This window comes from Netta rufina (genome assembly GCF_964035555.1).
Source record: "Netta rufina genome assembly, chromosome: 1".
NCBI classification, from domain to species: Eukaryota; Metazoa; Chordata; class Aves; order Anseriformes; family Anatidae; genus Netta; species Netta rufina.
The window spans coordinates 15,195,263-15,220,891 of NC_140123.1; the positions used below are offsets into that span (position 1 = coordinate 15,195,263).

Consider the following 25,629-nt stretch of genomic DNA (forward strand, 5'->3'; position numbering starts at 1 on the left):
CTTCAAACTTAGAACTATATATTTCTGAATTATTTGTCCCCTCCTCCCCACCAAGTATAAAACAATAAATTATGTCATATGTTTTGCACTTAATCAGGGAAACAGAGTTTACATACTGGTTTATTAAAATAGTAGACATATATGAAAAGTAGTCCCATAGCTTCTCCCATATAATAGTGTATACATGAACAACCTTTGAGAAATCTAGAATGAATTTTTATTCTCATTTGTTATATATAAGAAAGTTTAATGATATTAACAGTTAAACCAGCTGTTACTCTTCATTTCACGAATAACTTTTTTAGCAGTAGTGTCAAACTCCCACTGCCTTGAACCATGGAAGAAGTAGAAGAATCCTAGAAATAAAAAAGTAAAACATTATGTTATGTGAACAAGGAGCTTCATTCTTACATAGTGTCATACATGTCTAACATAACACCATCTTTGTGCATGCAAAAGAGCATCTGTTCAGTTCTATCTTTTGCAGAATACACCAATAATGACATCAATAATAACTCCAGAACTTGTACTCTTTAAAAGTAAACCGATTTTACTTAAAAGCCAAAGCTTCTTTCATTTACCTTTATGTTGAAAAACAGCATCAACCTTCTGGCTAATTCCTGGAAAGTCATTGACTGTCCGTCTAGGATAACCCTTTTCCATGGACTGGCTGCGTTCATCATATCTAAATCATATAAAAGGAGACATGTAGCTTTACAGAATTTAGTCACCAATTCTTCAAAGAATGAAGCAGCTGCTGAATGCTATTCACCATCTCTATAGTGACTGCACAAATTTATTACATGAATTGTATACTCCTCTTAGACTCATATAATGTTGTACACAGAGGAGGAGGCTTCATGTCAAATCAAGTTGTACAATTTTTATAAGATGGGACTGAATTTGAGGGCTGAAAGGAGGAACTAAGGTTCTTGAAGATCTGAGAAAACAAATTTTTGAAGAATTTGAGGAAAAAAAAAACACAAGTAAACAAGCAAACCTTTGTTTTACTTCTTGTTGGGTACAAGAAATACTTTTCACAAGGATTTGAGACTTAGAGAATGGGTGTTACTAGGTAAGAAATCCATGCCGTGGTTTTCTTACATGCCTTTGTCTTGTGACCAAGGCAGTAAAATAGCAGCGCAAGATATTGTGAACATTCTTTCCAAAACTATCAAAAACAAAGGGCAGGAAACCACATATGGCCAAAAATCCAGCTGACACTGTATGCCTCACTAAGGAGCACCACAAATAGTCATAATAAAGTGTATTTGACCTGTACATGCTCCTGATTGCCTGCAGAGACCTGATTGCCTGCAGAAACCTTTGCATCAGTTTTCCTTGCACACAGGAGGAATCCATCAGCTTCTCAAAGCTGACTTTTTGCTTCTGTTTGCTTGATGTTCAAGAATGGGGAATCACTCATACAGATAGGGAATAGGATTTAAAAGAAGCACATTGTAAATCTAATGTTAATCAGCCAAAGGAAGGAAAATGAACTGTGATTGGTACTTTTCTGAAAAAGGTGAAATAATATAGGACTTTTCAGAAATCACATAAATCTTGTACAAGCTGTCCCAGTCAGCCTTCTGCTGAAACAGGCTAGCTCTCTGTTCCTTATTTTCTAGAGATAATTTTGTCTACTTTTTTTTTTTTTTTTTTTTTTTTTTTGTAAGAATAGTCTACATGTAGGAAGTTTTTCAGCTTCTAGGTGTAATGCATCAAAATGAGTGAGCCATCTTAAATGGCTGTTTCAGCACACCATTAAATTCTCAAAAGTCAAAGCTATATTATTCTCCCTGCAGGAGTCAAACAGACACTTCTATGTGTTACCTAATGTTACATAATGTCTAACATGCAATTTTAATTGCATATAGATTATATTGGAGTCAATCATAACAAAATATTTGTCTCTTTTTCTTACCTCCAGTATTTGTCGCCTATGAAAAAGTCTGTCTTCCCTGTATTTTTATTACAAACAACTGCATCAATTTTCTTAACACCTTTAGGAAATCCCAGTGTGTTGATGTTCTTTGGATAACCAAGCAACACCTGATATCCACTGATAACCCAAAACATATTGCCTATTGAAAAAAAAAGAAAAAGGTAAAGTTTTACCACTGATGTTGTGAAACCAAATGAAAGAAAAACATACTTTCTCAGCATAGGCTGTAGGAAAACTAGATGAAAGACATTTAGTGTTATTTATTTATTTATTTATTTATTTTAATTTGAAAAGTGAATTTTATTCACGTATAGCTGCCCTTCTTCCCTCATATTTTCCTTCAAAATTAAAAGTAAGAAAAAATTAAATAAAATCTCATACTTCACCTTTGAAAAATAGGATCTGATCTTTCACGTTCTCATATGCTGCTTGAATACCAGATGGCAGAGTTGGCCAGAAGGCAGAAATTAATTCAAGTTCAACTTCTGAGTTATCAGGATAGACTCGCCACAAATGTCTGTTTAAAATATGAAACAATTTTTGTAGTAAATAACAAACCACAGACTTTTCTATATATGCACAAGAATGTGACAACATTGTGACTTACAAGTTCTTTCTTGTCAGTGGAATTACCTGGGTTGATGTGTCAGAAAGGAAAACTCCCCTCTGTGGGAAACAAGGTGCTTTCTTTGTTGTTCTGACTTCTTTGTGGAATTACCCTCAATGGTAATTCCCATTGGTATTGATTGATTAATAATATCAGCTATAAGCAAGTAGTAAATTCAGATTGCTGCTGTACTGTGTGATATGAGAGGTATAGGGTCCCAGGGGAGCCTGACTGGCTATTCTCTGTATACCCAGATACAAGACTTAGGGCTTGAATAGGTAACTGGAAGAGATAATGGTCCAACTGTATCGTAGAGCATACTAATTTATTTGGAATTGGTTGCAGCAATTATTCATTTCACTGCTTGTTGTAACCATCTATACTTTTGGGAATAAAAATTTACTGGGACCAAGTGGTTTTCTGAAAATAAGCAGCCTATTTTGTCAGGGTATCCTGTAAAAATATGAATATAACTCCTATCTGCTGACAGTTTTTTTTTTTTTTTTTTTTCTGTGAATAATTGATTCTGGAATCTATCCGTCTGTCTCATTATAAATCCCATAATCATGGTCATGCTAACCACCAGAGTATTCGGACTAAAACACAAACTTCACAGAGTTGATCATCATATCAATATTTACCTGCCCTTTAGAAACATGATTTCTCGTCGGAGTGTAGTTACAGCATCAAAAGATATATGGGAGCCACAGGTTTTAGGTGTTGTAGGATTGGGTGGGCTTTTATCTGGGATTTTTGTTGGAGAACCTAAGGGAGACATTTTAGAATCCAACACGTTAGTAGAAACATGAAGTTTTTCATGTATGAATAGATTTTTTTATTTTGTTTTTATTATTTTTTAAGCAGTGGATTTTACTCACCATAAATAGACTGAATACCACTTATGTCATCTGGAGAAAGAGGAAATTCACTGGGGCTGACGTAGGCGTAATTGGGGAACATCAAGGCTCTCTGGTCATTAGAATGGGAGAGACCCAGTGCGTGGCCAAACTCATGAGCAGCAACAAGGAACAAGTTGAATCCTTAAGAAATGGATATAGAGATTAGCCTACTTTTGGTCTGCGAATGGCTAATACATTCTGGGCAAACCAGGGCTATTGCTGTGATGGTATCCATACAATATACTGTAATTCACTAGGGTATGCATACACATGTACATACATTTTATATAGGTAGGTTGTGCTCTTCCAACATTAGAAGGAAGTGACTCTCAGCCCTCTTTCCTCCTGTTCTTTCTATTACCTACTGAAAACACATATGTGGCATGAGTAGCTGTCTGGGGGTGAGTGTGGGTGCAGCCCTGATGAATGTCCTGGCATGGTTTCCCAGCTGAGCTAGAGCCGATTAGATAGTGAGTCATGTAAAACTAACAGCTCTCCAGGGAAAGGAGAAGAAGGTGCACTCTGTGCACAGTTGAGGTACCAAGTTGTCATTGTTTGTCAGTTCCCCACACCTGCCACAAACCTGGGTAAGAAAGGTGAGGTTATGAATAGGTAAAGAAAAATATAATTTTACCTGGATGGTTTACCTTTTCATCATAGGATTTTTAAGCTTATGGCTTCTCTATAGCCTTGTCAAATAAAAAATCTTTAAAAAATATTTTGCTTATGCACGCTTATTCCCAGTGAAATATTAACAAAGTTAACAGATAAAAATAGGATTTCCTTCAAATTGCATTTAATTATGTGCATCCCTCCAAGTAAAATGCCTTTCTGAATTAGGAAAAAACAATCATCTGCCCAGCTGTCCAAGAGCCAGCAATATCAACAGTGAAGATCACAAGCCTGTGGCAGTGCAGAGAACATGTCATCAATTGCCCAACACAGGCTGGCTGAATACAACATTTCCATTTCTCAAAAAAACAAACAAAGCCTCAAGTTTCCACACACGTTTCCTGTCCTCCCTTCTCACGAGCCTCCCAAGCTCTCCAACAAGTTCTGCAATACATCACTGCTGGAGTCATGCTGTTGAGGAACAACAGCAAAGCTGGGGTTGACCCGTTCATTCCCAGTGTGGGGGGAAATACTACATTCTGTCTACATGGAAGTCCAGCCATCAACCCTCGCTTTTTTTTTTTTTTTTTTTTTTCCTGCCACAATAAGCCCACATCTCTCTTCCTCGTGCAGTGCTCTTGCAACACCTTCCTGTTTGTTAGCTCCTTGTTTTTCCTGCAGTGCAGTTTCCCTCTGCTGTTTTCTATCCCAAAAAGTGGATGAGTAAAGGGTTTAAAATACAACAGGGTGACCTGCCCCTGCAGTGACAGATCTGTCAGAGGCAGTACATGCCAGCCAGGGAGTTGAGGGGAGCAGGCGGGTCCCAGGTGGATGGTTGAACACTTGATGTCCCTCTGTTTATGGGGCTAGTGGCACACATTTGTAGTCAACTCTCCACCCTGCATCTCAGCCTGTGGGCAGCCAAAATGGCATCTTCAGACTCCCAGCTGCTGGCAGTATATGAAAAAATATAGTGGGACCTATCTGGTATCATTGGTGAGGACTTTGTTATCACTGGTGGCTCAAATGAGTTTCAGATGGAGGGAACCTCCTCCAAGGGCTGCTGCAAGGCACGATTTGCTGCCTCTGCAGGGTATGCTGGTGCAGGCTTGGTACCAGCATGTGCACCAGGAGGGGAAAAAGAGACAGCTTTTACCACAGGTTGTAGAGCTTTGGTGGGGATGGGCCCCACTGACCCCCAGGTAAGAGCAGCACATGTCTGTAGCACTGATATCTGAAAAGGGTTGTCCTGTTGGTACCTTTGTTGGTGGAAAATATAGTCTAGAGTAGATCAGGTTGGTTTTCATGTTACATTTTAAGTATTCCTGTTTGAGGATGGTCTGCAATATCCTTGAACTGATAGTGCTGTGCTTTGTCTCAGTGTATCCTTCACCTGAATAAAGTCATAAAGGAATTTACCACTGTCATAACACTTCAGATACCTTTTGTTACATACCATCTGAGCCTGTGGTCCAATCTTCATCCTCATCGAAGTGTGCATCACCACCAAAACCATCGCCAGGTGGAAAGGCATGAGCGAGGACACCAAGGGGGCCATCAAAATAACGAGGGCAATGCCCATGAGCTAAATAATATGATGTTGAAATAACATTGAGTTTATGTCATGACAGCTGGAAAAATCTTTAAATTAGTCTTACCACTGGTTTGCAGTCAGTGCAGTACCTTTGGTCCCAAAAGCAATCATTATATCTGCTATTCCCTCATGAATGCGAGTGAAAATCAGTGGGGTGACAGTGCTCCACACTTTAAATGCCTTCTGGATTGCTTTATCCACATCGTCTTTGCTCATATCTGGTGTATAGTTCACGATTCTACGGTTACAAAAGAATTTATCTAATATTGTTAAGATGATGAACAGAGATGTATAAGAAGCAATTTACCCTGTAATCCAATAGCTCCCCAAACTGATCTTGGACTGAGTAAGTTTAATACAATAACCGCCCAACGTGTCTTTTGCATAAAAATAATTGTTTACACAGTATCAGTTTTTCTCCAAATGGCCTTTATCCAGGGGGTGGTCTCTTGAGCATGAGGAAAATTGTCTCCTTGTGATCGTGTGACTAAGCTGTTGGTCTTAGCAAATTTTGAAGATGTGAGGGTTTGCACAGGGTGCAACTGATATTTCTGTTTGGCTCGCAGAATATTAGTTAGGAGTGATACAAGACAGGCAAAATACTATAGTTGACTCATAAAATGTAAAATACCCAGCTTGAATCTCAGAGATTCTTCTCAGGAATATACTTAGCTAACAGCTGGAGAAACAAAAACATTTTTGTGTTCCCAGATGGAAACAGTTGCTATAGAAGTTATATTTAAATATAACAAATATGGATACCCACAAAACCACAATATAAGCACAGAAACACAATTATGGAAATACTACCTGTAAGTCAGCTTGTTTTTCTTCCACCCAGGCAGAGTGACACCATAAAGACCCACATCAGGAACTCCACACCTGGGTTTTTTCATCATTTCTAATGTCTCAGTGTCTGGTTTTCCAGTCACTTTCAAACCAAAAAATTGTTGCATTTTCTGGAGTTTTTCAGCTGACGATTCAGCATTTGTTTTCCATCCAAGCTGATTTGGATCTAGTTCAACAGTATAGAACTTATTTAAATAGTCCTAATGAAAAAAAAAAAAAAAGCAAACACATTTCACATTTTGGTCTGCTTCTTAAATACATACCTTAGGACTGATATTGTTCGTGTATTGTGCTAGTAGAATCATCTGCCTGTGATTTCAGAGCACAAGAGTTGTTTTCCTGAGGAGCACAGTTAAACAGAAACAGGCAAATTTTTCTCTGATTCTTATTCACTTGACATTTCCAGTTTCTACCGATTATCCTACTTTAATAAAGTTTGGGCAACAGAATTCTGTGTAATAGCATTACCTCAGGAAGACAGCAAACTGCTGCAAAGCTAGAACATGCAGATTACATCTAAAAGGAAAGGGCTGTAGATCTCAGATATGGACAATAGAGTTACCTCTACAAGCTTTGCATCTTCTTTGTTGTCTTTCTCTGGGTGGATGGGAAGAGCATTAGAAACAGCAGCACACAGTAAAAGAAAAAGCAAAATTTTCTTCATTCTTAAACTCCTTTCCATCCTCATACGAGAGCAGTCTGCTTTCTGCTCTGTGTGCGTCGTTCCAGTTAGTATGGTTATAGAAAGCTTTGTAGAGTCAGCTGGAGACTGACTCAGAGTCTACCGTGCTCTGATTACCTCCAGACATCCTCTAACACTGTGCTGGCTGACACAATAGCTTAATTAAACCCATCCGATTTCACAGCCATCTGAAATCAGTTAGTACTTGAATACTCCTGAGCTGCTTGGCCACCATTTCAAACCTGGCACTCAATTTTAGATGTGTTAGACAGAATTTTAGAGAATCTGAGCAATTTCATGTCAGATGCAATGGAGCACAGTGGTTGTCCCAGTCCACCTGTGTGAAATGGGACCTCCAAATGTAGAGGGAGTCTTATTCGCTCTTGGTCTGAGAATGGGAGTCATGCACCAGATGGGCACCCCGTCCAAGAAATTTAAACTTTGGGACAAATTACTGCCATTTCTAGGATATTTTTTTTTCATTAAATTTATCCAATAAATGAGAATGTTTGTTTTAGAAAATAGAACAAAGTCTCACTCACCTTCTCTTGCCTGAAATTCTTTGGAAAGGCTGTGTGTTTTCTTTAAATTATAGTGGTAAAATTAAAGATATCCATAAACAAAAAAGACTTTGCCCTATAAAAAAGCCTTAAGGATGTGAATAATCTTACACTTCCTTCCTTCCTTCCTTCCTTCCTTCCTTCCTTCCTTCCTTCCTTCCTTCCTTCCTTCCTTCCTTCCTTCCTTCCTTCCTTCCTTCCTTCCTTCCTTCCTTCCTTCCTTCCTTCCTTCCTTCCTTCCTTTCTTTCTTTCTTTCTTTCTTTCTTTCTTTCTTTCTTTCTTTCTTTCTTTCTTTCTTTCTTTCTTTCTTTCTTTCTTTCTTTCTTTCTTTCTTTCTTTCTTTCTTTTTCTTTCTTCTTATTTCTTTCTTTCCTTTCATTTCTTTCTTTCATCAATTATCTATTATGTTGCTATCTATCTTTCTATCTTTCAATCAATTATCTATCTAATCTATCTATCTATCTGCCTTTTCATCATGAAAGGCTTCTTCAGTTTAACCACAATAACCACAGGGGAAATGATTATTTCCTGTCTTAAGTAATTCAGAATAAAGGAAATTTAAAGTCATACAAACTGTGACAAATTTTAGGGTTTCATCCTGTGCCGGCCAAGCACCTTCCTCTTTCACTGGTAGCAATGGGAGCTGAAGGTGTTTGGGACCTCCAAGGAGATCTGACAGTGTGTGCTCAACATTTACGAAAGACATATAAGTAATATCCTTGTGTTGGACTGCGGCTTTTTTTTTTGGGGAAAATCCTTGTTTCCGTATTGCTGGCTTTTTGCTGTCACTTGCAGCCAACTTTTCTCCGGCTGGAGACATTAATGACGAATTTTCTAGCCCAAATTTCACAATCTACCCTTGTTTGTTAAACTTTCTTGTTAACAGTATTTCTCAGCTATAATAATATTAAAAAAAACACCACCTACCTCCCTTAATTTGTCATTATTATCATTTTATTGTGATAAGGTAAGAGACCCAAGACACATGGACCCCTTTTAGTTCTGTTGCTGAGGTACAAACTGTGACAACAAATTTTCTGAAATAGGGAATATCACAGAACTGAAACTAGAAATTCCATGTGCATTTGTCCAGAAATACAGAATGCTGTTTTTTTTTGAGCTCTTCTTTCCATTTTAAAACTGAAATATTTGGTAGCCTTAATGGTTTTAAAGCTAGAAGACATTACCATCTGACTACCATTTTAGGGCCCGGTACTTTTCAATATTTTTATAAACGATCTGGATGTAGGAATAGAGGGTATTTTGAGTAAGTTTGCTGATGACACCAAACTTGGAGGAGTTGTGGACTCAAATGAGGGCGTAAAGGCCTTACAGAGGGATCTGGACAGGTTGGAGAGCTGGGCCATCACCAACCGCATGAAGTTCAATAAGAGCAAGTGCCGGGTCCTGCACCTGGGACGGGGAAACCCTGGCTGCACGTACAGACTGGGCGATGAGACGCTGGAGAGCAGCCTAGAAGAGAGGGATCTGGGGGTCGTGGTAGACAGCAAGTTGAATATGAGCCAGCAATGTGCCCTGGCAGCCAGGAGGGCCAATCGTGTCCTGGGGTGCATCAAGCACGGCATCGCTAGTAGGTCAAGGGAGGTGATTGTCCCGCTCTACTCTGCGCTGGTGTGGCCTCGCCTCGAGTACTGTGTGCAGTTCTGGGCACCATAGTATAAAAAGGACATGAAACTGTTGGAAAGTGTCCAGAGGAGGGCTACGAAGATGGTGAAAGGCCTGGAGGGGAAGACGTACGAGGAACGGCTGAGGTCACTGGGCCTGTTCAGCCTGGAGAAGAGGAGGCTGAGGGGAGACCTCATCACAGTCTACAACTTCCTCGTAAGGGGGTGTCGAGAGGCAGGAGACCTTTTCTCCATTAACACTAGTGACAGGACCCACCGGAACGGGGTTAAGCTGAGGCAGGGGAAATTTAGGCTGGACGTCAGGAGGGGGTTCTTCACAGAGAGGGTGGTTGCACACTGGAACAGGCTCCCCAGGGAAGTGGTCACTGCACCGAGCCTGTCTGAATTTAAGAAGAGATTGGACTGTGAACTTAGGCACATGGTCTGAACTTTTGGGTAGACCTGTGCGGTGTCAAGAGTTGGACTTGGTGATCCTTAAGGGTCCCTTCCAACTCAGGATATTCTATGATTCTATGATTCTATGACTGTATACATGTCAAAGGTCTCAAAACGAACAAACAAACAAACAAAAACAAAAACAGTTGCTTTTGCACAAAGTGTAATTACCAATGGCATTAGATTATCCTTTTGGAAAAGGTGTTTTGGCTGTTGTCAATTTAATTTTGCAAAAAATCAAGGCAGTACTTTGAGGTTTGATATGAACTGGGAGAATTTATTATCTTTTTTCTTGCTGTGGTTGGCTATCAGTTCCCACAGCTATCTGCTGTACAGCGGTGGAAGGACAGAGACAGTGAAAACAGCTAGGATAAGATTTGTTGCACCTAGTTTTATATATTTATTAGTTAAGTATTTGTCCATAGCTAATGGAGAAATATGTCTCTCTAGAGAGTGACTGAGCCAGCTGTCTTAGAAACTGCCCTTTTCAGGTACTCTTTTGCTGTCTTTACTGAATGTAGAATGGCTTAACAACTGATTTAGACTGTGCCTCTAGCTTCAGCTAATAGCTCAAGCTACAGTAGTATTTGCTCAGAAGAGACCTGTGTGCCAGGTGACGGAGTCCTACATTACTCAAAGCCTGTGTAAGGTTTTTGCTTCTTGACCACCTGCATAACACAGCAGCCAGTTCCCACTACTCATGGGAGAGAAGTCTAAATGCAGTTTCTCACAAAAGATGTTACACAAATATGTCTATAGCACGTCTTGAGGTCTGAGAGAAGAAGTAGCTGTGAAACAGCTGTTGGTTGTGGTTTCCTTCTTCTTATCTTTAGCTTTGGTTAGAATTAGAGGATGTTATGCCTAGTGACTTCCTTTGTTTTCCTAGAATAGGTTTCATCCAGACTGCAGCTATGTGACCCAAGTTTTAACTTAGAAAGGTCAGTGGCTGTCCTCGCCACATCACTAGTACCAAGTGACACTACACAGAGAGCTATAGCAATCCTCAATACCACTGCATCATTGTCATCTTAATATGATACAATCAGAGATTTAGATCTCCTAAGAGTTCACACTGTGGGTGTCTATATGTGAGTTAACTGTCTAGGCTTGCATGATATCAACAGAAATCTAATAAATATGGTCAGATGACATCTACAGAGCATTTCTTCTGACCACATGTAAGATGTAAACAGAGGATGATCTATACAGCTCTCAGGAGCTCACCAAATGTCTTGACCAACACCATTGACCATCATGGGAGCCTAAGCCTGAGATCATATGAAAACTCTTAGGCTTCAATTTAGTTGCCTAAACAATGGTGTGTTGTTCTCTTGAGAGTCTAGTGAACCTGAGACATAGACACAGGTGGCTGTGACCCAGGACCTAGAGGGGACACATGGCTCCTAGTCTGGCATTGGGAGGCCATGTGGAAACATTCAGGCAACTTAATGGTAGTAGATACCTGTTCAGGTAGCTTATATGAGCCACTACTTTGCAGGCTCAATAGTAGAAGCATAGAATGGTTTGGGTTGGAAGGGACCATAGTGATCATGTAATTCTGACCCCCCTGCAGGGATGTCACCCAGTACACCAGATTGACGAAAGCCCCATCCAACCTGGCCTTGAACACTTCTGGGAGTGGGGTATCCACAACTTCTCTGGGCAACTCATTCCAGTGTCTCACCACATCCATTGTGAAGAATTTCTTCCTTATATTAACATACCCTCTTTTAGTTTAAAGTCATTACCCCTTGTCCTATCAATCTGACCATGGATTCAACAAAGGTGACTACTCAGCTTGAGTGAAAATCATAGGACAATGTCAAATGTTTTAAATAATGTATTAGATCCATAACAAACCCTTGGCAAAGACTGCACTCTGTGAGGTCAGGATTCATTCATCCAAACATTGGTGCCAAGAGACAGCATAGGCTCTGTGGAGCTTTAGGGAGTGCTGATCTGCCAGAAGTTCTGTTTCATACCTGCATGGTCATCTTGGATACCAATGCACTAAACACATATTTAGGCAATTTAATACCTCCCTGGGTGAATCTGCCTCAGTTAATAGCAATGGGGTCTACACACAAAAAAACATAACAAACACTAGGGAGAGGTACATTACTCTACCTTGCTAAAGTAATTAGCGAATAGGACTATGAACTTATCAAAAGAGCAGGTAATTGCATGGATTTACCAGGTAATGACAACCAGAGTCAGACTTACTGGAACTGGTGCTTGTGCCAGGAGCTTGTACCATCTGTCCTTCTGTGTGGCTGAAATGGAGCAATTGCTACACTCATGCAAGAAAAGAAAAAATACACTCATGCAAGCTTGGGGGAAATTTTCTCTCAAAAAAAATCACTTTGTTTTGAGCTCTTGGTCTTCCTGCTCAAAGAAAATTTACAAAACAAGTTCCTGAAATTGTGCCCGGGAACAGAAAATCAGAACTTTACTGCATGCCAGAAGGCGTGGACTAAAAATATGTTGTTATAACTTTCTCCACTCTTTAAACTCTTCATCTTTATGGACTGTGAATTACCCTTTCTTCGTCTTTCTTTCTTTCCTTTAAAAAATAACCACCTCCTTACCCCATTTAACGTTTTCTCTGCTCCAATGAGTACCCCTAATTTTTAGTTCTAGAGAGGAATTAGTGGTCCTGCTCTAACTCTGAGGAGCTATTCTGGAATTACCTCACAACCTTCCCATTTGAAGGAAATATATGCCCCAAAGTTTTATTTTTTAATTTAGACCTTGTCTGGAAAGAAGTATTATATTTCCCTCTAAATCTTCTGTTGCTAGGACTGTAGGTGATCTCTATTAAAACAAAACAAAACAAACCCCCCAAAACCATAATCAATTTAGACATATACGTTTAAAACAGCTTTTAGATTGATTGTTCAGTAGCATTGGTTTGCACAAGACAAAATAAAATAGCATTGTTACTGAAGTTTCAAATTTAAGAATTTTGTGAGAACAAGGTCCACATAAATTAACTTATTAATTTAAGTCTTCAATTTACTGATATACATTTCTTTCTTTATTTATTAGGTTTTATAAGTGATATAATATATATTCACCTCCATTTCCAATTATAGTTTCTTATCTTTGAATTTAGATCAATTTTTACTCTTGAATTTGATGAAGGTAAAAATTATTGTCTGTTATTTATTTACAAAAGATGCAATTTAATAGGCTTCCAATACAGACAGCCAAGTAATGAAAAAAAGTTATATGGTTATATGTTCTTTTCTCAAAATCCTGTGAATTCTGTTACATTAACCTGAAACCTTCCCCTGAAGTATGTGTGTTGCATAATGCAGATGAAGAAGGAGACAATACATCTTGTTATGGGACATATGGCTTCTAATGGTATCAGCTGAGCTATATATATATATATATATATATATATGTATAAAGAAAAAAAAGAAAGTGGATAACCCTTCAGAAACCATTCTAACTGAAGACATTTGAAAATAAAAACTGTGGATGTAAAGCCGTCTTTTTAATGAAATTCTTGTATCAGAAATACTTTTGGCTAAGAATTCTCATTTTTAATGCAATCTTCTTTATCTTTTATTCCACTGAAACCAGAAGGGATCGACTAACTACTGGAGTATTAAGTACTTAACAGAGCCTCCCTGAATGAGGAGGTTTATCCACCTCATATATTACATAATGTGGCTACCTGTGATAGCAGGGCAAAGGTTTCAGCAACCTTCTTTATAATCTTACATTTTTCCAGTGTTAAATTCAGTTCTTAAATACAAATATGGAAGTGGGATTTGTCGACTGGCACTAATGACTTTGTAGACTGACACTAGATAAAGATGACTGACACTAGATAATGACTGATAATTTTGTGGATTTACACTAGACCAACTGTCCTAATTACCCACAGAATTTTTACCAGAACTTGTGTGGGGTTGTAAGTCTCAGAGCCAGCTGGCTGATCCTTTCATTAGCTAGGGATAAAGATCCAATATTTCATGCCAAAACACATTTTTTAGTATTTTGAAGCTAGACTTCTCTCTTGAGTATTAACACAAATAAAAAAGCAAGGACAAAATGATATGACAAATATAATTTATTAGGAATATTAATATGGTGGGTGAAAGTGCAATAAGTTATATAAATGCATTTGTATTACAATTAATAATTATTAAAACTGTACTCTTACAAAATCTGGGCAGAAAATCATTCTGACCTGATAGCCATAAAATGCTGAAAAAATCAGCACATAAAAATATACAGTGTGCATATAGAAAAACATTGCAATTAGCAATTAAACCAGCTGATGCTCTTCCTTTGACTGACAATCCGTTTGGACTGAGGATCAAACTGGAACTGAGTTGTTCCATGGAAGAAGTAGACATAGCCTAAAAGTAAAATTAAATCCAGTTATATTTAATAGGTGTCTTTTTGGTATTATGGCAGAAAAACAAACAAAAAAAACATTCATATATACTTTCTATTTTTCATTTCCATCTCTATTGCTTTGCTTCAGGGCTAATAACAGGTTTTTGAAAATAAATGCTTCTATCTAAAGAAGGTCAAATATTCAGAAAAACCCAGTTTAAACATATGTTTTACTTACCATCAGTCTGGAAAGCAGCATCTACTCTGCCTATTTTTCCAAAGTCATGGACTATTTTCCTGGGATAACCTTGATCCATGGATTTTTTGTTTTCATCATATCTTAAAACAAGAAACATCATTACAATTTGTAGTGAAGCAGATAATATTTTGAAAGTTCAAAGCAAATTCATACACCTATGCAACTTTACTCTTAGTATTAAGTCTTATAAGGATAAGCTAAAGTATATTTTTAATTCTAATTATATATTAAAGTTCTGATGAATGTCTTGAAATTTAAAAATCTCATGGATCTTTCATGGATCCTGGGAATGAAGCCCAGGGATATATTAATGAATTTCTGGATGATCTAGAGCCTTGGCCATCACTTGCATCTAAAATGTGTTTCTATTTCTAGCTACTGGATATCCAGTTCATTCTAAAAGCATAGCAAAAAGCGTGGGAATAGAAAAACTTGTAGCACAGTCCTGAAGCATACTTATATTACTGTCAGCCAGGTACTTTCTGAAATTTATCATGAGCTACATTTAAATTACAAATAATACCAACTGTACAATAGGAGATTATGTACAGTTTGATTGTTTAAAGGGAAATCCAATTACAATACTTTTTATTAGTAGTTCATTTCATTTGAAATGTGAGTGATAAGTGTACTGTATCATAACATTACACAGAAAGACATCAGTGTTGTGGAGAAAAAGTGAATAATTTACTAGAAAATAGCTGTTTTACTAAACAGATGTTTCATCCAGTAACAAGTAAATACATTGCCACTATAGCAATTTAATGAATGGCAAAAAGTCCAACAGAAATCTTGGCATTTCATAGTAACTTCTATAAATGCTTAAACTTCCAGAGAAACCTGTTTAAATTTCTGGAGCATATCTGATTTAAACATCTTATATTTTAATTTTATAGTAATATATCCATCCTCAGGGACAAATGAAAAACCACTTTCTGATAGATGAATATTATACCTTACCTCCAGTATCTGTCAGCTACAAAGAAATATGTTTTTCCTGTGGTCTCATCACTGTAAGCTGCATTAACTCTTTTAACAGTCTTCGGGAACCCCAAGCGATGGATTGATTTAGGATAACCATGTGGAATGTCATATCCTCTGATAACCCAATATTTGTCCTCTGAAAAATATAAATACATTTCATTTGGTTTTTCCATTTCAGTTTATTGTTTTAGAAAATGGTTTTAATACATACATTGGAACTACGTCATGAAGAGAGTGGAAATGTCCGTTGTTTTTATGGGTAAAAACCACTAGAATGACAAGGTGTATGGATAGTACTTTCCCCAGATTTATGTCAAATGAACAAAATATATTTGTCTAGTTAACAACCTGTGCTGGGCTGGAGGTTGACGACTTAATCCACTGACATAGAGTAGGATGCTGGGAGTTCATTAGATTTCTGTAACATATTATTTGAATATAGATCCACATAATATTTTAATGCTAAATCATGTGCATTAAACTATTAAGAAATGCATGTCTAATCAAAATGCTTTGGTAATTTTAGGTGCAATGAACATCTTCATATATACGACATCTTCACATATAATATACACATATTAAAGTGTATATATATGTGTACAAAGCGTATATATATATACTTTAATTTGATACATTATGAAGTTAATAATAATGAAGCTATTTTAGATATTTAAAATGTATTTGATAACTTTAAAGAAAAAGATCTTTTTTTCCCAGTGAACACACATTTTTCCTCCCACAGTGTAATTTTTCACCAACAATTGTTGTTTTTTTTTTGTAAAATATGACAAAATATTAATAAGCGTTTCAGTTTTCCAAACACTGCCCAAAGTCCTTTTTTTTTTTTTTTCAGGAAAAAAAAGAAAACAAACAAAAAAAAAACAAACAAAAAAACAAGACAAGACTAGTCTAGTAACTAATTCTCTTACTCCCTTTTTAAACTAGACTTCACATAAGACTTCAAATATTTTTGGTGAAAATAATACTAAACAATCTTGTAAAAGTACAGTATACTCCATGCTAATAGTGAGAACAGTAACAGTAATGTACAAACTCCTGTATTTGCCAATTGAATGATGTGTTAAGAGCAAAAATCCTTATGCATAAATCAAATGCTGTTATCTGAAGAAAACTAGATTTGAAGCAGGGAAATAATTATGTCTTCTTTTTCAGCACATTAGCTAAAACACAGCAGGAAAATTTTTTTAGGACTATGACTTCTGGAGAGCTCTTCTAACATTATAGCTCTATCATTCTCTGGTTTAATTATTTTCAGATATATAAGAGACTATTTCACTGACCTTCCTTAAAGAATCACTATGACTTTTGTAATTGTATAGTCTGTAAAGGTCAAGGGAGGATATCGTCAGAAAAAGTAAAGAAGTTCAGATTCCATTACCTTTAAAAAGTAAAACCTCATCCTTTTCAATGTTCTCATAGGCAGCTTGAATTCCTGATGGCAATTTTGGCCAGAACAGTGAGATAAAATTGAGCTCTGTCTCTGCCCTCTCAGGATGTTTGCGCAGCATGTATCTGGTTAAAAGAAAATTTACATATTAGAACAGTTCCACTCATCATAAATGTAAAACAACGATTGTAACTCCCGGACAGGAGGGAGATGAGTACGTCCACTTAGTGATTTAGTCTGTCTAATGTATGAATTACTCATTAGGGCATGAGTATCCCTCTCCACTGAATGTATAGCATGACTGCACTCTTAAGTTTAGCACCTTGTTTAGTACCAAAAATATAAGTTCTATTTCTCTGTAGGATAGGAAGGTTGAGAGTTGGCTTCAGTAACTACCTTATATGTCTTCCTAAATACTGGTACTTTCAGTCCTGCCCCTGCTTGTGTAGTGAAAAGATTGTAGTGTGGGACATATGAATACATTGCCGTATCTACTCCAGAGACAAGTCTGTCACAGCAATGGCCAAAACAGCAAAACAGTTGGGAAATAACCTGTAAGTCCTCACCTCCTTAACTGCTCTTGTCAATTAAGGCTTTTGAGATTAATGAATTGAGAACTCTTTCTGGGGTACCATGGTGGTTTTCTAGTGTTTCTCTTTGTACTACATTTCAAAATGATAGTTTTCCCTCATAGATTACATTTCTTCTTTTTCTTGTTAACTATTGAATATATATAAGAGATAATACACATGCTTATTGGTATTACCTGCCCTTGAAGAATATCAATTCTCCACGCAAGGTAGTAATAGCATCAAATGTCAAATTGGGGTCACAGGCTTGTGGAGTTTTGGGCCCTGTAGGCTGCACAGCAGCATTAATCTGTCCTATAGGAAGATAAATGAAGAAAATTTTATCTTTTAATGTGGAAAGATGTAAAGACAATGTTCAGAAGTTGTCCAAGGATGTCAAGAACATTATTTAAAGAGAATGAGAGGGCATATGGCTATAAACTAAATGTCTGTCATTAAAAGCAGAATTTTGACATTGCTAAAAACAGTTGTGTTCATCTTTTCCAAAATGTTTGTGTTGCAGAATGGGACTTCAGATGAAGACAGCCTCCAGAATTTTTCCTTCTTTTGTTATCCATTGTTTAAAACAGTTAGATTTCTCATTTTAGTGGAATAAGCATATTTTATATATATTCTTATCACTATTAATCAGCCTCCAAGTAGAAATACTAAAAAAATAGTTTTTCTTACCATATATAGCTTGAATGCCATCAATGTCATCCTGAGGAAGAATGAATTCATTGGGGTCCGTGTAGGCATAAGTTGGATACATCAGTGCTCCAGGATCATTTGAATGGGACAGACCCAGTGAATGGCCAAGCTCATGGGCAACAACAATGAACAAGTTGTATCCTGTGGGATAAGAATCATATGAAAAATGTAACATCTGTTTCAGTATTCACCACAGTTGACTAAATGGGAAAAAGTTTTGTGTGTCTTCCCAAAATACGCTACAGGTACAAGACAGGCTGTAAGTAATACTACCAACATTACAACTCATAAATTTTGTAACAGAAGATCTATATGAGTACTTGAAGAATGCTGGACATTGGTTATGGTCTCCTTGTTTTAAACAAAAATCCTGTTTCCCCTATTATTGCATAAACTGCTCAGGATCAAGGATCATTCCAATGATGTTGGATGTTCCGTGATCCAACAGAACAATCCTTCATAACAGACACAGGGATGAAAATTTTGAAGATGTTTGAATACTCTAGATAGTACGAAACTTTGAAGTGTGGAGGAAAGTGATTTAAAAGGACAAGTTCTGACCCTCCTACTCACATTGTATCTGCAATCAGGCTTAGGAGCTAAGTATCATGCAAATATTGTACAAGGTAAAACTAGATAATTGGATCCAGTTACCTAAAGAGTCCTTACCTCTTCCATCTTTTGACCAGGCTTCCTCCTCATCAAGATGCACGTCTCCACCAATACCTTCACCTGGTTGAAAAGCATGAGCCAGCTGCCCATTGGGGCCATCAAAAGGAGAGTTGTCCTGGTGATCTAAAATGAAGAAAAAATAATTTAGAATAAAATTATTTCTATAACTTCAGGTGGCTAAGTACTATGTAAAGGTATCAGTTTTACCTCTATAAGCGAAAGAGATCACTATATCTGCATCTTTGTCCTCAGTCTTTTGGAATGTCAATGGTGTCACACTGCTCCAGACATTCAGAGCTTTTTGGATTGCTTCATCTACATCAGTTTGTCTCATCTTTCTGGTGTAATTCACAATCCTTCAAAGCAAACCCAACACATTATATAATGTTAATAATATAGAGTTTTAGTTGAAAAATAATAATTAATGCAAAATAAGAAATCTTAGGTATTTCCTTCAGTAATAAAAATCAAGAATGTCTTCACTTTAGATACTGCCTTTTAGAGTAGAGTGCCTGTTTCTTTCAAGAAGTCAGTTAATCACTGAAGATATATTTATGGCATAATGTATTTTACTTCAGGCTTCCAAAGTTGAGATGCAAGATTTTTATTTATTTTATTTATTTATTTTTTTGAACCAGATTAGGAAGTTACCTGTATTTCAGATTATTTCTCTTCCATTTTGGATTTCCTGATGTGAATACATATTGCTGAACATCAGGAACACCGCATCTGGGTTTATTCATAATCTCTAAAGTTTCAAGATCAGGTTTTCCAGTCACTTGTAGTCCAAAGAATTCTTGCATTTCCTTGAGCTTTTCAACAAGGTGATTTTTACCCCTGTGTCTTACATGAGGCTGATGATCTATTTGAAGATTGTAGAAATTCTGTAGATACGTCTGAACCAGAATACAAAAAAAGAAGTGGCATTATATTGTGGCATATCAATATTCTGTTGAGTCACACTTAAATTTTCCAACTGTTCTTAAATTATTTTATCAACAAGGTTTGTATTTATCAAAATCTAGAACAGATTATTTTCTTCAGAAATTGGTGTGAAAAGGTAGATATAATTTACACTTTTCATACTTATCTAAATGTCTTGTTTCACTGATGGAATATACGTCTTTAAAATCTAGTATTTGCTATTAATAATAATTAATTCCACATTTATTTATTGTAACCCATTACTTTATTAGCAAAACTTATGAGGAAATTTATAACTTCATTTCTCCCATTCAAGGAAATAGAGATTGGCAATGAAACCCCAGACAGCTAGGACTCCTGAAAAAGCTGGTGAATACAGCTGGAAAGTCATACCATTTATTTTAAGCAGTGTAATATGATTTTAGAAAACCAGATATTCATACTAAATTTTAATATTGTTATCTCCAATAAATAGAGATATATATTACGTAGAGACATATTGTGTATACATTTTAAGTCCATATAAATGTTTCATTTCTCATAGATTTATTTATTTAAAAATATTCTAAAAAGATCCATTCAACAAAATACTGAAATCAAACTCTGATTCAAGTGAGTTTCCCTCCCTTGTATTACCGAGACCAGTCATGTCACAAGTTTCAAAGCACACTGAAATGCAAACTGTTGCTGATTTTGACTATTTCTGCACAACCTTGGAGCCTTGTGGCTAGAACTCATGCTTCTCTATTGTTGCTATTACCTTACTAGCATCATCAAAAGAGAAGCTATGCAATTTTTAGATGAATTTTATGTAAATAATTTCCACAAAAATTTTCACAGATTTTCCAGATTAGTAGGAAAAGCTTTCTCTTGAAACCCCTGCAAAATGATACATCTTTAATTTCAAATCATATTCTATGAAAAGAATTGCAGTTATAGCTATCTCTCAGAGTATTTTGTTTCATTTAGAAATGCACCAGACAATATTTACCTCCACGAGATTTATGGTTTGTCCTTCATCTTTTTCTTCTGGACCCAAAGGGAAGGCAGAGGAGACAGCTGCAGACACCAACAGCAGAAGCAAAAAGACCTTCATTCTTGTCAAATGCTCTCTGGCTCAGCCACTCGTTGAAGTCTTGAGCTATTGAGCATGCTTCTCAGCTCTGTTTATATAGCTAAATTGTAAATCAGTGACAGTCTGACTCATGCTGCATAATATCCTCTGATTAGTAAAAATGATGCATAACCGTTTCATCATCAGGGAGTGAGGAAATGTGTTTAACTAATGTTACTGTCTTTATTTTGCCTTAGCCTTCTGTTTTGGGCAATTTCATAGTCTATTTAGTAAATAAGGAAGTACTCTTCAGATAAAAGGTGAAAATTACATTTCATTTCCAAATTACATTACATTTCATAAACTTTTTTCTTTTCTTTTTTTTTTTCTTTTTTTCTTTTTTTTTTTTTAATCATACCTTTAAACTATTTATGGCACAAGGTCTTGACAAACTGGAATAAAAATCAGAATAAGATATAACAGTAACATAATATATTGCATTATAATCAATAACAATACATATGTTCTTTTATAATAAATAATAAAACATAAAACATTGTCAAAATATGTAGAAATAACATATAAAAGTGCAATGAACTGATCTTAATTAGGAGTAATTAGTGTAATAAATCCATGAGTGCTGCCATCAGCTAATTAGCAGTTCTGTCTAAAACAATCTCGTGCTGTTAGCAAATCTAAGAACTAAAAGGTTTCAACAACTTTCAACTGATATTTAAAAAATCAGTCAGATTACTGGAACATATAAGCTGAGATTGTATATGTATGATTAATAAAATACTGCTTATACTCTTGCCAGCGGACATGCAATAGGGTGTTTGGATCCAGGCACAGTAATGTGCTCTGATCAGAAAGACTCTGTGAAACCCGACATAAACATACGTGTGAAAAATAAAGACTGAAAATCATTTTGTGACTTTGCGTTCCCTGTCTCATCAAGACGAGGTATGTATGATAAATATTGTTAAATATATGAAGAGTTGTTCCCAAAAGACTATCTGTGTATGTTCTCCAAGACTCTACCATAGTCTTAATCAAGAGTGATTAAATGTAGATATGAGGTTTGTTGTGAGCATCTGTACAATTTGAGATATTCTAGGGAATCCAACCTGACTTCCAGCTACCCTACACAGATGTATGTCTCCATTCTTCCCTCCTACAATGATGTAGGTCTCCATACCTCCTGTGTCATGTCAGTCAGTCCCAAGTAGGTGTTTCAGTTATGGACAAATTAATGATGCTCTGATGTAGAATCAGCTTTAAATGTTTTGATGCATAGATATCTACATGTGATGTAGGTGTCTAAGTTCCCATGGATATTGATCCCATGGGGCAATGGATTCTAGAGAGTGACACTACTGACCATATGATATGGAGTTTAAGATCAACTGAAGTGCCCTTTATACTTTATTGACTGTATTGACTAGGTCTGTTGAATATAAGAGGATTTTAAATACCTTGGACATGCGGGCACCTGTAATATAGATCCCTAAATTCCAGAAAACATTTCTAACTGCAAGGAGAGCTAAGCACCAGGGTAGATGGTCTGAAGTGGCTGCATGCTTGCTGACTCTGGGAGTTGTCAAGTACAGGCTGCACATCTTTTGGGATGTTTTTGGTATTGCTGTCCTTGCCAGAGATAAATGCACTCTGTGGAAACCTATAGAGGTCTTTTGAAACACATTTTTTTATGATTCAATGTCTTGACAGGGAAAACAAAGGCTAGTGTGAGATGGTAAAAGGCAAATATGTACCATTTTTTTTTGTTTCTGATATATGATCAGATTTTGCTCTGAAGAAGGTCAATACAGGGTGAAAACTTAATTGTTCTAGAATCATATAATATCCTGAGGTGGAAGGGAACCACAAGGACTATCTAGTCCAGCTTCTAAGGAGTTGGAAATATCCTTCTGGAAACTATTTAAATCAGTTCCCAAACACCAGAAAAATATAATGTACTTACTATTTATTTCCACCTCACTGTAGTGCAGCATCTGCCACCCCTCAGTCATGCTGAGATTTAACGGAGGAGACGCTATTTCTGGGAAAAGCAGATTTCCTTATATCTTCCAGTGTGAGTCATATTACTTATTTGTAGTGATTGAATAAAGATAATACAGGACATTTCAAAGCAATAATCCCGTGCTGGTCTTTGAAATTGCTAGGAAGATGATCAGTGGGTACAGCTTTTACACCAGTAAATAGATTCAGCTTCATGGCTCACTGTCCAAGGAAACTTTGCTGTTGATTATTTTTAATTCGTCATGATTTTCAGACATGAACAAAAATTGTCATGTGTTGGATACATCTCCAAAGTCTGCAACAGCTCACATGATACTGGGATTAGTGAAATACTGCTTAACTTCTCTAATTCTGTTTCCAAACTAGATTTTTTTTTTCCTCCCTGTAAATATTTCTTCCTCATATATTTCTGTAGGCTTGCTTGTATAGGTCCTTATTCAGTGCCTCATTTTTTTTTCCTTTTTTTCATCTTTTTTTTTTTTTTAGTCTTCCCTAAGAACTCCTTAGATATTTATCTATCCTTTTTTTTTCCTTTTTTTTTTTTAATTATTGTTTTTATTTAAGACATAAGATGTTTAAACACATACAAGCAAAGAGATGCAGGTTAATCGGAAGGGTCTGGCGGCTGAGATGGGAACATTAGGAAATCATAAGCTGCAGATTGTACAGGAAGTTTCTGCTGCTATGCACACTTCTGGAAAGGGTCTTTTGCCAAATAGTAATGGGACAAGGAGGATACTGAGTCAGGCAGAGGGCAGGAGGGGACATCTGGTTGTTTTCCTGGAAACTTCAAATAAATTTATTTTTAGGATAGCCAATGGCAGAATTAGGGAGTCCTGGATTCCACCATTAGCTGTGGGAGCTGCTTATGTGCTTATAGTCATTGAATGAAAATCTTAAACAGCATCAGGAAGAGAAAGCAGAAGCAGTGGCTTCACTCTGCCTTGGGAATTTCCATCGTGTTGGGCTACAAAGTCATGTCCCATTTCACCATCTGCATTGGCTTCCCACTGCGTGTCCTTCAGCACATCTCCCTTGAATGATGGAAAGAGAGGTTTCAGTCATCTGCTGTTCTCATCACACAGCCTTTCTCTCATTGTCACCCTCTTCTTTGAAGTCTGCAGAAAAAAAAAAAAAAAAAAAAAAAAAAGCCAGCAGAAAAAAGCTCGAATGTGCCAAACTGAATTTACTGAGTTCTAACCTGTGCCTACACAGTCCCTCGCTTTGCTTGTGGGACTGTTGTGTTAGATTGAGTGACTAGAGGCTCACCTTCACACAAAAAGGAGCAGAGGAGTACCCTGGCCAGCTGCGAAGCCCCAGCCAACTCTTTGGGCCACCAGAGCCCACAGCTCACCCCACAAGCCCCACAAGTTTCAATATATGGGCTGGTGGACCCTCATCACATGGTGGTAGGTTGCTTCCTAAAGGGCATGAGACTCATGATGGGGTGCAGGGGAAGAGCATTTTGAGATTGCACAAGACTTATTATGGGATATTTAATGCAGGAGGATTAACGGTGATTTGGAGAGGAACAAGTGGGAAAACAGCAGGATAAGGGAATAAAGGGCTGGTTGTATGCAAGCAAGTTTCTGATTGCCTGATCATGCCTCCCCCCCCCCCCCCCCCACGTGACCAGCACAGTCCTGGCTTCTCACTAAACACCACTTTTAGCAATTTTCCTGGTTAAGGGACTCTTTCCCTTGTGCACAGGTATGTGGGGTCTTAGTGATAGCCCCTGTGGTGGGACCAGGGGCTGCAGACCCATGTGTCTGTGATGCCAGCAACTGGAAAGACTGGGATATGTGTCACATGAGTACCTACTACATCTGTGTACGAGCACTGGTGAAGACACAGCTGATGAGTCAGTGAGTAGGATAAGAGGTTGGGAGCTGACTTTCAAAGTGGACATAAGCCTTGGATGGATACTGGAGAGATATGGATGTTTGTGGGTTGGCTACTGGAGAATCTGGGAGGCCAAACCAGTGACTAGGAGGGAGACTGTGGGATGTGGAGTCAGCAGAAAGACCTGTTTGTGTGAGTGTGCATGAGACAATGGGGGACAATAGGGCATCCCAGGGCAGCTGCAGGATGGCTGGGGAGTCTAAGCCCAGCTGCTGGGACATCCACGGTGTGGCATGCGTGTGTGCAGGTGTGCCTGGAACTACTGAGAATACATGTTCAGCATCTCTACTACCTGGACCCATGGAACTGCACCAGCCTCACCTCTGTCAGGGTACTGGATGTGGCATCTCCTAACACACTGACTCTGCCTGAAGTGTGCCTAACATCTCTATATAACCTTTGGAGAAAGGTAAGCCTTACCTACCCCCAGCTGTTGTTCAGAGACAGCTCTTGCCTGGAGAGTGATCATCTATACATCACCCAGGTTGTCTTAAATCACTCTGCCAGGTCCAGGACCCATCTGTTCAGCATTGCCAGCATTTGTTTTTTTTTTTCAGAGGGGTTTCCATTCTTCCCACACACAGTACAGGCTTATGACTCCCTGCATTAGCAACAACCTTACTTTATTTGCACCTTTCTTCCTCAGAAAAACTGTGCCTTTCTTGATCATGTTGAGGCAAGAGACCTCCCAAGTATCCCTTTTCTAGATACTCAACTCATTATTCCTTGTTCAAATCTGCATAGGAGTGCAAGCATTGCAGAGGTTTATCCAGAACATCTATCCTCTACATCTATCCTCTTTTCAGCACAGACTGAAGAAAACCTTTAAGCAGATGTCTTAGAAGAGAAGTAATTCCGCAGAAGAGTTTTCCAGCCTCCAACAATTTTCTGTCTCGGTGATTTCCATTTACTTTATACAT

General features: G+C 37.5%; 1 protein-coding gene across 1 annotated transcript; it reads right to left on the minus strand.

The window, feature by feature from the left end:
• Nucleotides 1-255: 255 nt before the first annotated feature.
• LOC311222047 (matrix metalloproteinase-27-like) lies at nucleotides 256-19,592 on the minus strand (the record flags this gene model as incomplete). The annotated part of the gene is made up of 19 exons (XM_084306129.1): nucleotides 256-356; nucleotides 582-685; nucleotides 1,925-2,084; nucleotides 2,332-2,462; nucleotides 3,194-3,317; nucleotides 3,431-3,592; nucleotides 5,520-5,648; nucleotides 5,747-5,895; nucleotides 6,468-6,706; nucleotides 7,069-7,254; nucleotides 14,145-14,206; nucleotides 14,425-14,525; nucleotides 15,406-15,565; nucleotides 16,829-16,962; nucleotides 17,604-17,721; nucleotides 18,097-18,258; nucleotides 18,787-18,912; nucleotides 18,997-19,145; nucleotides 19,441-19,592. 19 exons carry the CDS (start codon nucleotides 19,590-19,592, stop codon nucleotides 256-258), a joined length of 2,649 nt encoding a protein of 882 aa, XP_084162255.1.
• Nucleotides 19,593-25,629: the final 6,037 nt, after the last annotated feature.